This window comes from Magnolia sinica, chromosome 10, assembly GCF_029962835.1.
Source record: "Magnolia sinica isolate HGM2019 chromosome 10, MsV1, whole genome shotgun sequence".
Taxonomy (NCBI): Eukaryota; Viridiplantae; Streptophyta; class Magnoliopsida; order Magnoliales; family Magnoliaceae; genus Magnolia; species Magnolia sinica.
This window is the reverse complement of record NC_080582.1, coordinates 81,819,391-81,834,628: the sequence shown is the minus strand read 5'-3', so window position 1 is coordinate 81,834,628 and position 15,238 is coordinate 81,819,391. Positions and strand designations below refer to the sequence as shown.

The window sequence follows — 15,238 nt, the reverse complement described above, 5'->3', positions numbered from 1 at the left end:
GTCTGTACGCACTACAACAGTGTATCCTGATTAGTTACCTTCCATCCCTTCAAAAACTGGGGCAATGAGATTGATGCTTAACAGTCCAGTCATCCAAAGGGAGACCACGCAGTGGTCCTATTGCTGGTTGATCAAATATCAAGCCATGCAAGGTTCCTGATTAAAGATCCAGCTATCCAAATTGAAGATGTTGATCAGACAACCATCTGTATCTTAGATTTGGGCCATACCAGGCAGATTGATCGGATGGAAGTTCGGTGCTTTATGAATTGTCCAGATTAATGTTCTGGGCAAGATCAACAGTCCAATTGGAATGTTGGACTCACAGATCCAATTGAATGGCCCATCTAATGGTCTGATTGGACTGTGGAGCCCGCAGGATCAATCAGGTGGCTATATATACCAGTTGGATACCTTTTCAGGCCCATATTGCAATCGAATGATATTGTTTTTTGTTCTTATGGAAACTGTTAAGGGATGTGAATGTGGGCCATTCCACCGTATAGCCCACTTGTCTTTGACCGTAGTCTTTTTACCTTTGTTAATTAGTTGTTATGCTGGCTTTTGTTACATAAGGGTATTTTTGTCATTTTTTTTATTATAATATAAAAGCTGAGAGGGGGGATTTCGAACCCTAATTCTCTCTTTCTCTCTTCTCCCAACTCTCATCTCTTTCTAAGGGTATTTTTGTCATATTCTTTTTATTATAATATCAAAGGGGAGAGAGGGGACGTCCAACCCTAATTCTCTCTCTCCCTCATTCTTCTCCCTATCTTCTTTTACTCTTAATTTACAAAAACTACAGAAACCTTACTGCCTTTGTACCCTTTTTTTTAACAGTATAGCATATTCGGTTGGCACTATTCCCTTGTACAAACTTTACAGCACATACATGCCTTTTGGTAGTATTTAACATCATACTATTGGTATATAGCTTCAGATGATTGGTATATAAAGATTTTACATTAGTTCGGAGTCATTAGTTGCAGATTTTCAGTTTCTTCCATTGTTTTTTCCCATAGAAGTTGACTTTGATTTGAACTCTTTATTTGCTTATCTAGACACTTTGTTTGGAGATAGTTTAGGAAAAGTCTTCTGTAATCCAGCAGGATTCTTTCTTTGGCTTTTTAGTGTTAATTAGTGATTTTTGTAAAAGGCTATAAATATAGTCAAATGTATGAACTAGAACATGGATATAAGGTGCAAGGGAAAAAGAAGACAAATTAAGGATGTCTGTAATAGATATAAGGCGCAACTGGTTATGCTTCAGGAAACTAAGGTGCAAGACTTCAATGCCAAACTCTTGGGGACCCTGTGAGGAGCTAAGAATGCAGACTTGGTAGCTTCTCCTGCTGTTGGCAGATCTGGTGGAATTCTGGTGGCCTGGGATTCTTCCATTTGGACGAAATCAGTTTTGTGGGCCAATGTCTTCTCAGTCTCTGTGGTGCTGAAGGATAACTCATCTGGTTTCCAATGGTTATTCACCCATGTTTATGACCCAAATCAGGTGGACAGAAGGTTGGAGCTTCGAGAATAGTTGTCTGCTAAGAAGGAGAGATTCAGTGGCCCCTGGTGCATTTGGAGGGTGGGGGGGCTTTCGAAAGAGGTGCTTCATTGTAAGTGTGGATAAGTAGGGAATCCTTGCTCTACAGAGTGTCGGCCCTATGGAAAGGGGTCTCTTCTGTGAAGTCATCTTCTAAGGAAGGTGTAGGATTCTCATTGGGCAGCAGTGAAAGAATCAGATTTTGGGAGGACGCGTGGGTGGTCGAAATTGAGGATTAAAGGATGAATTTCCTAATATTTTCCGATTGGCCCTGAATCCTTCTGTTTTGGTTGTCGACAATTACTCCCATATTGGAGGTATGGTGGTTTGGGAGCCTCCATGTAGGCATTTCCTTTGGGGTGACGAAATTGAGGATTATGTTGCTCTTTTGGAGCATATACATCTTTTCGTCCCGGACCCATTTGAGCTGGATAAAATGGTGTGGTCGGCTGACAAATCAGGTAAGTTCTCTGTCAAATCCTTCTATTCCCTCCTATGAAAGAGTATTCATCAAGATTCTGCTGGGAGCACAAGATTTGTTTGGTCATACAAAGTTCTCCCAAAGAAAACGGCGTTCGGGTGGTTGGTTGGTAGGAAGAAAGTCCTAACTATCAATAATCTCTGGAAAGGAGCTATGATCAGCCAAATGTATGCAGCTTGTGTATGCATAATGAGGAGTCGGTGGACCATCTTTTTCTGCACTGCCCCTAGGTTGGTCCGGTTTGGCAGATGTGCTTAATCGCTTCCAATTGAGGTGGGCCTCCCCGGCGTCAGTGGACTGTATGATCCATGCTTGGCATGGAGTGTGCCTAGGGACCAAAGAATCTGATTTGGGGAATGGCTTTGCTTGGAATTTGATGGGCCATCTGGGAAGAAAGAAACAATAGGTGCTTTAATAATTCCAGCAAGTGGTTGGTATTTCTCAAAGGGCAAGAGGGCTAGTCATAGAATGGGCTGGCACTGTTTATCTTTAAAGGGTTGTAATTTGGATTTCCTTGGGTAATTTGGGTCGCCTCCTCGGCGCCCCTTGTCTGTTGTATTTTCTGTTTTTCGTTTATTAAAATTCTTGTAACCTTTCAAACAAACAAAAAAAGAAGCCCCACTCGAAAAATGTTTCCATAGTTTCCCTCTCATAGTTTCATTCCACAGGCAAATTCAACTTGTTCCAAAAGACAGACCAGGAATTTGCAAGATGGCCATTTCACATCTTCATGGGAGCATACCTGCATGCAGTATGTATCCAACCAGAGTATAGAGCTTGTTGACTGTTTCCAACCCTAAACAGATTATTCTGATACTCAATGTAAAACTATCAAACACAACCTCCTAGCTCTTTTGCGATGCTTGCCCCTTTTCATCCCCCAGGCATAGAAGATCCACCTTCTCTTACTTGGTTCATTGTATCTCAAACAAAAGCATTGTATTTTGAAATTATAAGCAAGCATGTTGTTTGCAGAAACCATCATCTATGCATGTGTATGTTTTGTTCTGTAAACTCAGGTAATTTTGTACTAATGGACTCATGATATACCTTGGAGGATGAACTGTTGGATTGCTCGAATTTCACTCGTGCCATTTAGCTGCTCTGGTTATGTGGGAACAATGTTGCCTTCTCTGTTTTATCATTTATACATAGTTGTACAGAAGCTGAGTTCACTAGGTGGATAGATGGTCTTGTTTTTCAGGTGGCTTTGTCAAAGAATCTCTGTGAATTGGTCGTTCTTTGCTTTGGGGAACTGGTTCAAGACAAGGTCGACCTGAAAGACAAATGCACTTATAAACATGATTCTTCAGTTGGACTGCATTCTGTACTTCTCAGTACCTCCATATTTCGGAACAGGTGAGCAACCCCATCCTATATGAGTTCGGATAAATGGTGCAGTGGTTTCTAGTTTTTTCTTTTACCATTTTTGGTGGGTATATTTGACTCGAATTGGATATAGCACGTGAAATTATTCAATCTTCATCTTCATCACTTTATTCTGTTCCTTTCATTGTTAATCAGCTTGTTGTTTGTCCTGAGTTAATTTGTTGGGCTCTATTTGGTCATGCATTGGATTTTTGATGTATCACATGTGCTGATTTTGACCTTGCTGCATTTTTTACTATGAAGTACAGACTGTTCCCAATTGAATCTGTGCATGTTATTCGTTTTGTAGGAAAAATGAGCTCCATCAGGTGGCTCAACAAGCTTCAAATATAGAGGATCTAATTGAGGTTGTCCGGGCTTCACTACCACTGATGCATAAGCAATGGTCTGATGCTATGCACACATTTCATGAGAAGTTTGACTCTCTGTCTCCTTTGATTAATGACCATGGTAGCTACTAATGACTTGATGTTGTTAAAAATAAAAATAACAGCTTATTTGGAACACATTCTCTCTTTGATCTTTTATTCTACTTTTCCTATTATTTATTTTACTGTGTTTTTCTTCTATTCATTGTTTCCACAGGACTTGACTCTACTTCTCAAGAGGAGTTCCTCAGCCTTTTAGGTGGTGCTCGGACAAGTCCACCAATCCATCAGTTTCTAGTCAGCTCTCTTGGTGAAGTGGTATTGTCAACCTTAGCATAAAAAATTGTGCCTAGCAGACTGATTGTCAGTGTTTATTCAGTGTTACTTCTTTTTTTTCTTTTTTTTCTTTTAACAGGGACTGAAGCGGGTGGCAAAGGCTGTAGACAGTGCTGGAAAAGAACTTCATCTTATCATCCGTGAGCATCTCCAGGTGCATGTTTTGGTTTGCTATGTGGCTTTTATGTTAATGTCATGTTACTTACTGCTAACCAGTGTTCAAATTGTCGGCGAAAAGTCGATAATATCGACGATATTATCGGTGTCGCCAGCCCTGCGACACCGAAAACCCCTTTTTTCGTTTCTCTCCTAGTTGTCGGCGAAATATCAGCGAAATATCGGCGATTTTTTTGATATGGGCGATATTATCGAAATACGGGCGACATCATTGGGGCTGCGTGAATAAATCGGAAGAAAAATCGAAATATCGGGGCTGAAATTGCGTGAATACGTAAAAATTGGGGAAAAAATGAGAGTGATTTACGTACCTGGTTAATCGGAAGTCGGAACAGGAAGATCTTCTCGAATCTCGATCGACAGAGCTGGTACAGATTTAGGGATTTGAAATCTCCCGCAAAACCCTTTGCATACCATCGTCTCCCCGCAAAACCCTCTTTAGGGTTTTTTTTTTTTTTTTTTTTTTTGGTTTTTCCCTCCAGCGAAAAACCCTCTCGCAGTCGCACCGGCCTTATCTAAGGTTTTCGTGGGAAATCGGTTACGGAGTACGCTTTTATCATACTGACTGAACTCAGTTGGGCCCACCTTGGATGTATGTGGTCTATCTACGCCATCCATCTGTTTTTCCATCCACTTTAAGGGGTTGATCCCAAAATTGAAGCAAATCCAAAGATCAAGTGGATCATACCATAGGAAATGGTGGGTATAATGATTTCAACCGTTGAAACCTTTCTAGGCCCTAGCATGATGCATGTATCTTATCCATTCTGTTCTTCCATTTTTACGGATCATTTTAGGGCTTTATTCCAAAATCGAGAGGGATACGAATCTCAGGTGGACCACACCACAAGAAAATAATAGTGATTGGATATCAACCATTTAAATCCTCCTAAGGCCCACTGTACTGTTTATTTGACATCCAATCTGTTAATTAGGCCACACAGACCCAGATGAAGGTAAAAAACAAAGATCAGCTTGATCCAAAACTTTTATGGCCCCCAAAATTTTTTTAATGGTCTAAGTTCATTCAAAACTTTTTCCTGTAATGTGGTCCAATTAAGATTAGTATATACCTCATTTTTTTTTTTCATACCACAAAATGATCTATAAAAATAGATAGATGGTATGGATGAAACACATAAATCATAGTGGGCCCACGGAGCACCGACCACCAGCCATCTGCCAGTGGCAGTAGCCAATCTGTTTCAGCGGATGAGCGTGCGGATCACCTACCGCCTGGTCCGTTCGTAGCTCGGTACAGGAGAGGATCCAAGGGCCACTGAGGGACCACTGTGATGTATGAATCTTATCCACACCGTCCATCCATCTTTTCATATCATTCTAGAGTACTATACCAAAAATAAATCATATCAAAAGCTCAAGTGGACCACACCATAGGAAGCAATGATGCTAAGGATGCCCACCGTTGAAACCTTCCTATGGCCCACTGTATTATTTATTTTACATACAACCCTTTGATATGATAATATGCACCTAGATGGAGAGAAAAAAATAATAATCTTGATCTAAAACTTATGTGGCCCTTAAGAATTTTTCAACGGTATTAATTTAATTACCACCGTGTGGCCCATTTGAGATTTAGATATTATGTATTTGTTGGATAATGTTTTAAAATAATATGAAAAAATGAATGGACGGTGCAGATAAATTTCATACATCACGGTGGCCTTTCATTGGCCATCGGATCCTCCACGCGCGTGGGATACCGGACTCGGATGAAAGCGGATTGCGTACTGAGTTACTCAGTACCCTCCTCTTATGGTACTGAGTAAACTCTGTTGGGCTCACTGTGAATTCATGTGGTTTATCCACACCGTTCATACATTTTTACAGATTATTTTAAGGGTTGAGGCCAAAATTGAAGTATATCAAAAGCACAAGTAGACCATGCCACAGGAAACAGTGGAAGTATTAATTTCCACTGTTGAAACCTTTCTGAGGCTCCTAATGATGTTTATTTTTCATCCAAACTATTAATAACATAAAAAAAATATGGATGAAAGGAAAACACAAATATCATCTTTATGTAAAACTTATGTAGCCACGAAGAACTTTTCAACTGTAGAATTCAATTCACACTGTTTCCGATGGTGTGATCCACTTGAGATTTGGATATTCTTAATATTTGGAATAAATATATAAATTTATATGATTAAACGGATGGACGGCATTGATACCGTGCATGAATGACGGTGGCCCCCACAGAGTTTATTCAGTATGCCTGGCGTACTAAGTTACTCGGTACGCAATCCGCTTCCAAAGTGGATTGGCTGGTGTAACACAAACCAGTGTGTTGATGTCACCAAGTTCTGTGGGTCCCATCACGAGGTATAAGTTATATCCAAACCGTCCTTCCACTTGGTGAGCTCTTCATAAGTCTTGATCTGAAAAATAAGACAGATCCAAAAATCAAGTGGACCACACTGTAAAAAGCAGTGGAGGATTGAACGCCCTGCGATTGATACCTTTTTGGGGTTCACATAAATTTTGATGTGGGAGAGTTTTGGTGCACGAAGCATTGGTGCTGAGGCCCATCATATAAACAGTTTGGATCACCGAATCATGGGACACCATACAATTACAAATTGAAAGAAAAATAAAATAAAATTTGAAAATTGGTCAAAAGTATAAATTCAATGGGCAAAATCAAACAGTTAAGATCAACTGGATCTATGCACTTCCATCTGTAATTTGTGTACATTAAGGAGCTCAAATGGCACTATATGTACCAGCATGGTAAATTGAGATGAGATCCAATCCATCCATCATGTGGTCCACTTGAGCTTTGGACATCCTTTTGGCCCCTATTAAATGGAAACTTATCATTTAATGCATTCTTTTTGTAATTTTTTTATTACTCAATATGTAAATATGTGTATTTAGGCATGTTCTGAAGTTTCACTGAAAAATTCCACCATTTTCTCTATGTTTCCACCATTTTCCCTGCATTTCCAGTTATCGGCGATATTATCGGCGATAACAATATTATATCTTTATCTTTGCCCAGCGAAACTTGTAGCGATACCGACAACTCGAACACTGCTGCTAACTAGGACATTCATAAACGCATACATGTATGTCTTCTAAAGCTGGTTGCTCATCTAGCTTTTCATCATTTCCTCACTAAATATGCTTAAAAAAAGTTGGATGGTGTATATGTGCATGCATGCTTCACAGTGCTGAAGATGATCAGTTAATATGCGCCAGGAAGTTTTGAGTCATAAGGAAGCATATAGATCCATACCCTGTGCATGCTAAATATATTTTAAGCCACTTGAGAAACTCTATGCTTTGTCCTTATTTATTATTGATTCTTCTGAATTGTTGCTACAGTTCTATTGAATTGTTATTATCAAATAAAAGTGCTTCTTTCTTTCTATTTCTCTCCATGTGACATGTTCTTACAATTATTTAATTTGATGCTTTCATTAATTATTCCGTTGACATCCTAGTTTTACAGAATGATATTGAAGCATTGAAATATTTTTAATTTTGTATTTTGTAGCCTGCTACGGAAATTATTGGATTTAGAATTGGAGAACTGAAAGGCCTCTCAAGATGGCGCGCACGCTATCAGAGCATTGGACTGGACGAAAATCTTATACATAATGCTACGGAAAAAGCTGGAATGTTGCTCGTGCAGGTTGAACGGTTTCTAAGGGTGCTAGCAGGTGTAACATATCAGGTTTGCTTGAGGCTTCTTCTTTTCATGTATATTATTTCTTAAAAGGTCAACTGTACCTTGGTCAGTAGGGGTTTGATCATCTCACAGATGGATAATGCATATAACCCAACACCCCTAGATGCCCAACATGTGTACCAGCTGACAAGCTGCCACATGTGTGCAAGATCGAAGCTATCCATTAGGCACGCCTCCTCATCTAGATGTTGTGGCACAAAAATAAGGCTAGTCCACTCATCAGGTGGGCCATAGTGTTGTGGAAAACAATTGGATCACTGAAGTCCATGTTTTTTTCTTTTTTCCATCCATTTGTTTTCTACCTGGTCCACCTGATGAAGGGACTGGCCTGATTCTTGGGACAGAGTGTCACAAAGCAAGATGATGAAATCCGAGAGAAGTACCCTAGTATGTTTATTAAATAATAGTTCGTGGGGGATATTGTCACGCCTTATTTAATAAAAAAAAAATAATTTATTAAATAAATTAAGGTTGTATATTAAAACTCTTACAAAAAAAATGTAACAACCCATTTTTTTTAGGAACTAACCCCACCGTCCGCTTCCGTGTGGCCCACCTGAGTTTTGGATAAGCCTCATTTTTGGCTTATATCTTCTCTTGGCCAGGCCGAGATGATGGACGGAATAGATTTATGTCATCGTTAGTAGGACCCACCACATCTAAAAATTAAAAAATTTAAAATAAAAATAAAAATATCTTCCGCACGCCGACTAAACCACTTTCTCCATTCTTCCTTCCTTTTCGTGCGGTAATGGGCATCAAAACCGTCCCATAATCCCCACTCTTCCATTCTATAAAAAAAGAGAGAGAGAGAGAGAGAGAGAGAGAGAGAGAGAGAGAGAGAGAAACGAAGGAAACAATCAAATCAAAAATAGAGAGAGGGAGAGAGAGAGAGAGCTCTATAGATCCAGAGAGAGATTAAAGCGGGGCCGGATCATTAGACTTTTTAAGATATGTGATCTTATCCTGAAATTTATCATTTTCAGTTATTTATTGTGCTTATTTAATCCAAAATTTTGATAGGAATATTATTGTTAGTTGAATTTTTATGTAGGGAATCCTACTCATTTATGAATTTCTATTTTATATATTTCTAATATTTAATGCTAAAATAATTTATATATATATTTATATATAAATAAAATAAAATAAATTCACAGAATAAAATAAATAATTTATCTAAGTTTATATTTTAATTTATTAATTCTAAAATTTTTGTTAAGATTAAAAATAAAATATGAATTATTTCTAAATTTTGAAAAATTAATTAATATGAAAGTAAATTATTAAAAATAGATTAAATTCAAATTAATTTATGAATTTATTTAAATTAGTAAATTTGAATTAATTTTAAAATATTTTTAATTAATGAGTATGTTATTAAATTTAATCGTTTAATTAATCCGAATTATATATATATATATTCAAGTTAAAAAGTAAACCAAAAGTTTAAATTCCAATAATTTATAATACTTAGAATTAATTATAATAAAAATAATAATTTAAAATTTGAATGTAAAAAAAAATAAAAATAATAGTATCCAAGTCCAAATTAATAACTTCCTTAAACTTATTAAATTTAGATATAAAAATAAATAATAATAAAATCCTGAATTTAGATTTAAAATAATTAGATAAAAATTTTTAAGATAGATTAACTTAAATTATTAAATAATAATTTAATTACATTATTAATGTTATATTATAGAAATCAGTGTAATATTTTTGTTTCTGTAAAGATTAAAATCCAAATTTTAATTCTAAAATTTTAAAGAGTTAATTAAATTAAATTTAAATGAACTTGAGTAAAAGAAAATTTTCAAAATTTTGGAATTGAAAATAAAATTTCTTGTACATTATTTCACAGAAATTCCTAAATTAAATAATAGTAAAATAATATTTTATTTAAGTATTTGAATTATTCAAGTTTCAACAAAATTTAAATATAGAATTATTAATTAGAATTATATTGTTGATATTTGATTGTGAAATAATTATTCATCTTATATGTATGTCTACCATTCATTGAGCATCAATTTTAATATGTTGGATGTAACGTAAGCAAGTAGGGCAATCGTATCCCTTAGGTGAAAGACCCTAAATTAGTAAGTAGGGTAATCGTGTCCCTTGGGTGAGAGACCCTAAAGCCAGCAAGTAGGGCAATCGTGTCCCTTGGGTGAAAGACCCTAGAACCCACTGGATCCTTTGGAGTCTCCTTTGTGTACGGCGTATGAGTACAATTGTGTGCGCGGACATACGTCAGAGGTACAACTGGAGCAGTAGTCTGACCAGCTAATGTATAAATGGGTCAATCAACATGAGGTACCAATGCGTGGGCGTTAATGCAACGTGACCATCCACTTGGGTACGGTGTTGTAAGAAATGATATAAATGTTATGAGTATTCATGGAAATATCACATGCATCGCATTTTTACAATTCTGTTGTTAAATTTCATTATCTGTATTCTATTTTCCTTCATTGTTATAAAATTGATATTATCTGAACATGTTAAATTTTGGGTAAGAAATGACCCTACTGGGCTGTTATGCTCATCCTACTAAAAAAATGCACAGGTGCAGAGCTGGAATACTACGAGCAGGCAGGCCTCTACTATTAGCTTTATTTTCTAGAAAATTAGGTTTAATTTTAATTCAATTCAGTTTTTTTGTTATTTAGGTTTAGTTTATATTCAAATTTCAATGTAAAAAAGGAAAACTATCAAAAGAGTTAAATTTAATAAACATTTCAGCTGTATTTTCTTTTAGATGATGGTGAATATTTATTGAATCAACTGGATTGTAATAAATGTCATTATATTATAACTCACGAACCTTGGGATTCAGGTCCCGAAGACCTTATTCGGGTACTCAAATTTCGAGGCGTGACAAGTTAGTATCAAAGCCAGGTTTGATTAAAAATTGTGGACCTAGGGTTGTCTTTAAAATTAGTGACCCAAACATATATTAAATCCCTTTACTTTTATGATAGGAAAAATAGAAATATAAACTTTGGAATCATTACATTATATTGACATCAGATATGATCTTCTTTAGGCTTGACATTGAACTAATAACCCAAATCTGGACCCTAAGGAATTTTTAAGAATTTTTAGAATACTACCTTAAATTGGATAACAATAGTAAGCAGAAAACACTTAACTTACAAAAGTCATAACTAATTAATTAAAACTCCTTTTAAGTTGATTTAAAATCCCAGTCGTAGATTAACAAGTGTAGTTTCAGTAAAAAATAATTCAAAAATGTAAATCTAGGTTTATCGTTTTCCAATATTAAGTTGTGTATACTAGTTAGAAATTGTTTGTTTCTGGACAGACCTAATTATCCGAATTTTTGATATTTCTGTAGACTTTGTATTAGGCTGAAATTTTAGAGAATTATAGTAGACTCATATATATATATATCCTCATAAAAATTTTTAGATCAATTCAATGCTTATAAGTATCAGAAACATTAGCGGGAATAGTATCTTAAGAATCTGAATATTCTGCACTACAACCTTGATACATGTCACTACTTGAATTCTCTTAATCTTCATGTGTTAGTCTTTTAGATCATCAAACCTTTCTTGCAATCCAATAAATTTTTCATGCTCCTAGAGACCTTAAATAGTATGCACTCCATTAATGATACTTAGAATTCAATTTAGTTACTACAACCTAACTTGATTGTCACACACTAAGCTTACATGTTCAATTAATCGTAGATTATGGTGGATCAAAACATTGATGTCGGAGCCACATCAGGAGCTCCTGGTCCCGATACCACTGAAAACGGGTCACTTATGGGTGGAATTATTAGGACCATAGGAGATCTTACGACTCTTGTGGGCTATCAGATAAGACAAACTCAAGCGCAAAGTCAAACTCAAACCATTCATGTAGCTAACGAAGGGACAGGAACTTTATTGGAAAGGTTCAAAAGATAGAGGCCGCTTGTATTTAAGGGTGGGCCTGACCTATCTGAGGCTGAGGTGTGGAAGAAATAGATTGATAAGATATTCACGGTTATAAAGTGCAATGAATTCCAGAAAGCAGAATTGGTTATTTACATGCTAGAAGTGGAGGCGGATCATTGGTGGGACTCAGTCGTTACGTCCAACATATTAAAATTGATGCTCAATGAGTGGTAGACATACATGTAAGATAAATAATTATTTCACAGTCAAATATCAACAATATAATTCTAATTAATAATTCTAGATTTAAATTTTGTTGAAACTTTAATAATTCAAATACTTAAATAAAATATTATTTTACTATTATTTAATTTAGAAATTTCTGTGAAATAATGTACAAGAAATTTTAGTTTCAATTCCAAAATTTTGAAAACTTTCTTAAACTTAAGTTCCTTTAAATTTAATTTAATTAACTCTTTAAAATTTTAGAATTAAAATTTGAATTTTAATCTTTACAGAAACAAAAATATTACACCGATTTCTATAATATAACATTAATAATGTAATTAAATTATTATTTAATAATTTAAGTTAATCTATCTTAAAAAATTTATCTAATTATTTTAAATCTAAATTCAGGATTTTATCATTATTTATTTTTATATATAAATTTAATAAGTTTAAGGAAGTTATTAATTTGGAAATGACATTTATTATTTTATTTTTTACATTCAAATTTTAAATTATTATTTTTATTATAATTAATTCTAAGTATTATAAATGATTGGAATTTAAATTTTTGGTTTACTTTTTAACTTGAATATATATATATATATATATATATATAATTCGGATTAATTAAACGATTAAATTTAATAACTAACATACTCATTAATTAAAAATGTTTTAAAATTAATTCAAATTTACTAATTTAAATAAATGCATAAATTAATTTGAATTTAATCTATTTTTAATAATTTACTTTCATGTTAATTAATTTTTAAAAATTTAGAAATAATTCATATTTAATTTTTAATCTTAACAAAAATTTAAGAATTAATAAATTAAAATATAAACTTAGATAAATTATTTATTTTATTATGTGAATTTATTTTATTTTATTTATATATAAATTATTTTAGCATTAAATATTAGAAATATATAAAATAGAAATTCATAAATGAATAAGATTCCCTACATAAAAATTCAACTAACAATAATATTCCTAACAAAATTTTGGATTAAATAAGCATAATAAATAACTGAAAATGATAAATTTCATGATAAGACCACCTACCTTAAAAGTCTGATGATCCGGTCCCACTTTAATCTCTTTTTCTTGATCTACAGAGCTCTCTCTCTCTCTATTTTTTATTTGATTGTTTCCTTCGTTTCTTTCTCTTTTTATTTATTTATTTATTCTATTTATTTTATTTTTATAAAGGGGTACGTAATGGAATGGAAGAGTGGGGATTATGGGACGATTTCGGCGTCCATTACCGTACAAAAAGGAAGAATGGAGAAAGTGGTTTAATCGGCGTGTGAAAGATATTTTTATTTATATTTTAAAATTTTTAATTTTTAGATGTGGTGGGTCCTACTAACGATGACATAAATCTACTCCGTCCATCATCTCGGCCTGGCCAAGAAAAGATATAAGGCCAAAAATGAGGCTTATCCAAAACTCAGGTGGGCCACACAGAAGCGGACGGTGGGGTGAGTTCCCACAAAAAAATGGGTTGTTACATTCTACCCCCCTTAACAAAAATTTCATCCCCGAAATTTAACATACCTATCATATAAAGAGATAATGGTACTTCTCTCGGATTTCATCATCTCGCTCCCACGAAGCTTCATCCTCGCCATGATGCCCCCACTGAACCTTCACGAGTAGTATAGATTTTGTTCGAAGTACTTGCTCATTCCTGTCGAGGATGCGAATCAGTTGCCCTATGTATGACATGTCCTCCTGGATTTCTAGCGACTCCTAGTCAATGATATGTGATGCATCTCTCTCATACTTCCGAAGCATAGATACATGAAATACGCCGTAGATGCCAAAAAGTTGAGGAGGTAAGGCTAGTCTGTAGGCTACGAGGCCTACTCTCTGCAAGATCTCGAATGGTCCAATGTAGTGTGGTGCCAATTTTCCTTTCTTCCCAAATCGCATAACTCTTTTCATCGGGGATACCTTCAAGAACACATGGTCTCCTATGGCGAACTCCAAGTTCTTTCGGCGATTGTCGGCATAGCTATTCTGGCGACTGTGAACATATACGTTCTTTGATGACGGCAATCTTCTCGGATGTCTCTTCAACTAGTTCCGATCCTAACAATGTTCTTTCACCCACTTCAGTCCAACAACTTGGTGATCTGCAGGGTCTTCGGTATAAAGCTTCGAATGGCGCCATGCCAATACTGAACTGGAAACTATTGTTGTAGGCGAATTCTACTAAATAGAGGTGGTCGTCCCAATTTCCCTTGAAGTCAAGAATGCAGCTACGGAGCATGTCTTCGAGGATTTGATTTACCCGCTCCGTTTGTCTGTCAGTCTGCGGATGAAAAGTCGTGTTGTAGTTTAGTGTCGTTCCCAATGCCTTTTGAAGACTCTTCCAAAAGCGTGATGTAAACCTGGGGTCTCGATCGTATATTGTGGACATAGGAATGCCGTGAAGCCTAACGATCTCTTCGATATTTTGTTTGCTTAACTCGTCTAGGGATGAAGAAATACGTATAGGAAGGAAGTGTACTGACTTTGTTAGCCTATCCATGATCACCCATATCGCATCATGATGACGGCTTGTTTTCGATAATCCGACAATAAAATCCATCGATATATGCTCCCACTTCCACTCTGTAACATGTAACGGTTGTAAAAGTCCCGACGGCTTCTGATGCTCCGCTTTAACCTGCTGACAAGTAAGACACTTTGCAACGTAGTTGGCTATCTCCTTCTTCATATTCCTCCACCAATATTGACGTCGTACATCACAGTACATCTTCGTTCCTCCTAGGTGGATAGTGAATTTTGTGCGGTGCGCCTCATCTAAGACTTTTTGCTTCAATTCAGATGTCTGGGACACAATCTCCCTTGAAATCTAACCCTACCATCAGAGCCTACTCGCCACTCCGAGTTGTCCTTTCCCGCTTCTTTTATTATTTTCTCTTGTAGCTATGCATCATTCTTCTGCGCTTCTATTATTCGTCGCACCTAGAAAAGAAAATCCTAAATAATTACATCCTAATATAAGAATTAAAGGGCTAATGTAAATGAATAATTAAGAAATTACTAACTAGAGTGGGTTG

General features: G+C 35.5%; 1 protein-coding gene across 6 annotated transcripts in view; it reads left to right on the top strand.

Moving 5' to 3' along the window:
- LOC131217159 (anaphase-promoting complex subunit 4) overlaps nt 1-15,238 on the top strand; it is a 70,474-nt gene that overhangs the window by 17,483 nt on the left and 37,753 nt on the right. For 5 of the 6 annotated variants that reach the window (XR_009157209.1, XR_009157210.1, XM_058211957.1 and 2 more), the window contains 5 exons: nt 3,229-3,383; nt 3,703-3,863; nt 3,999-4,099; nt 4,197-4,271; nt 7,821-8,000. Coding sequence is in view for 4 of the 6 variants with exons in the window: in XM_058211957.1 (XP_058067940.1) it covers nt 3,229-3,383; nt 3,703-3,863; nt 3,999-4,099; nt 4,197-4,271; nt 7,821-8,000 (672 nt within the window). In the remaining 2 variants the exon portion in view is untranslated. The remainder of the gene's footprint in view (nt 1-3,228; nt 3,384-3,702; nt 3,864-3,998; nt 4,100-4,196; nt 4,272-7,820; nt 8,001-15,238) is intronic. The other variant, XM_058211956.1, reaches the window with a different exon arrangement.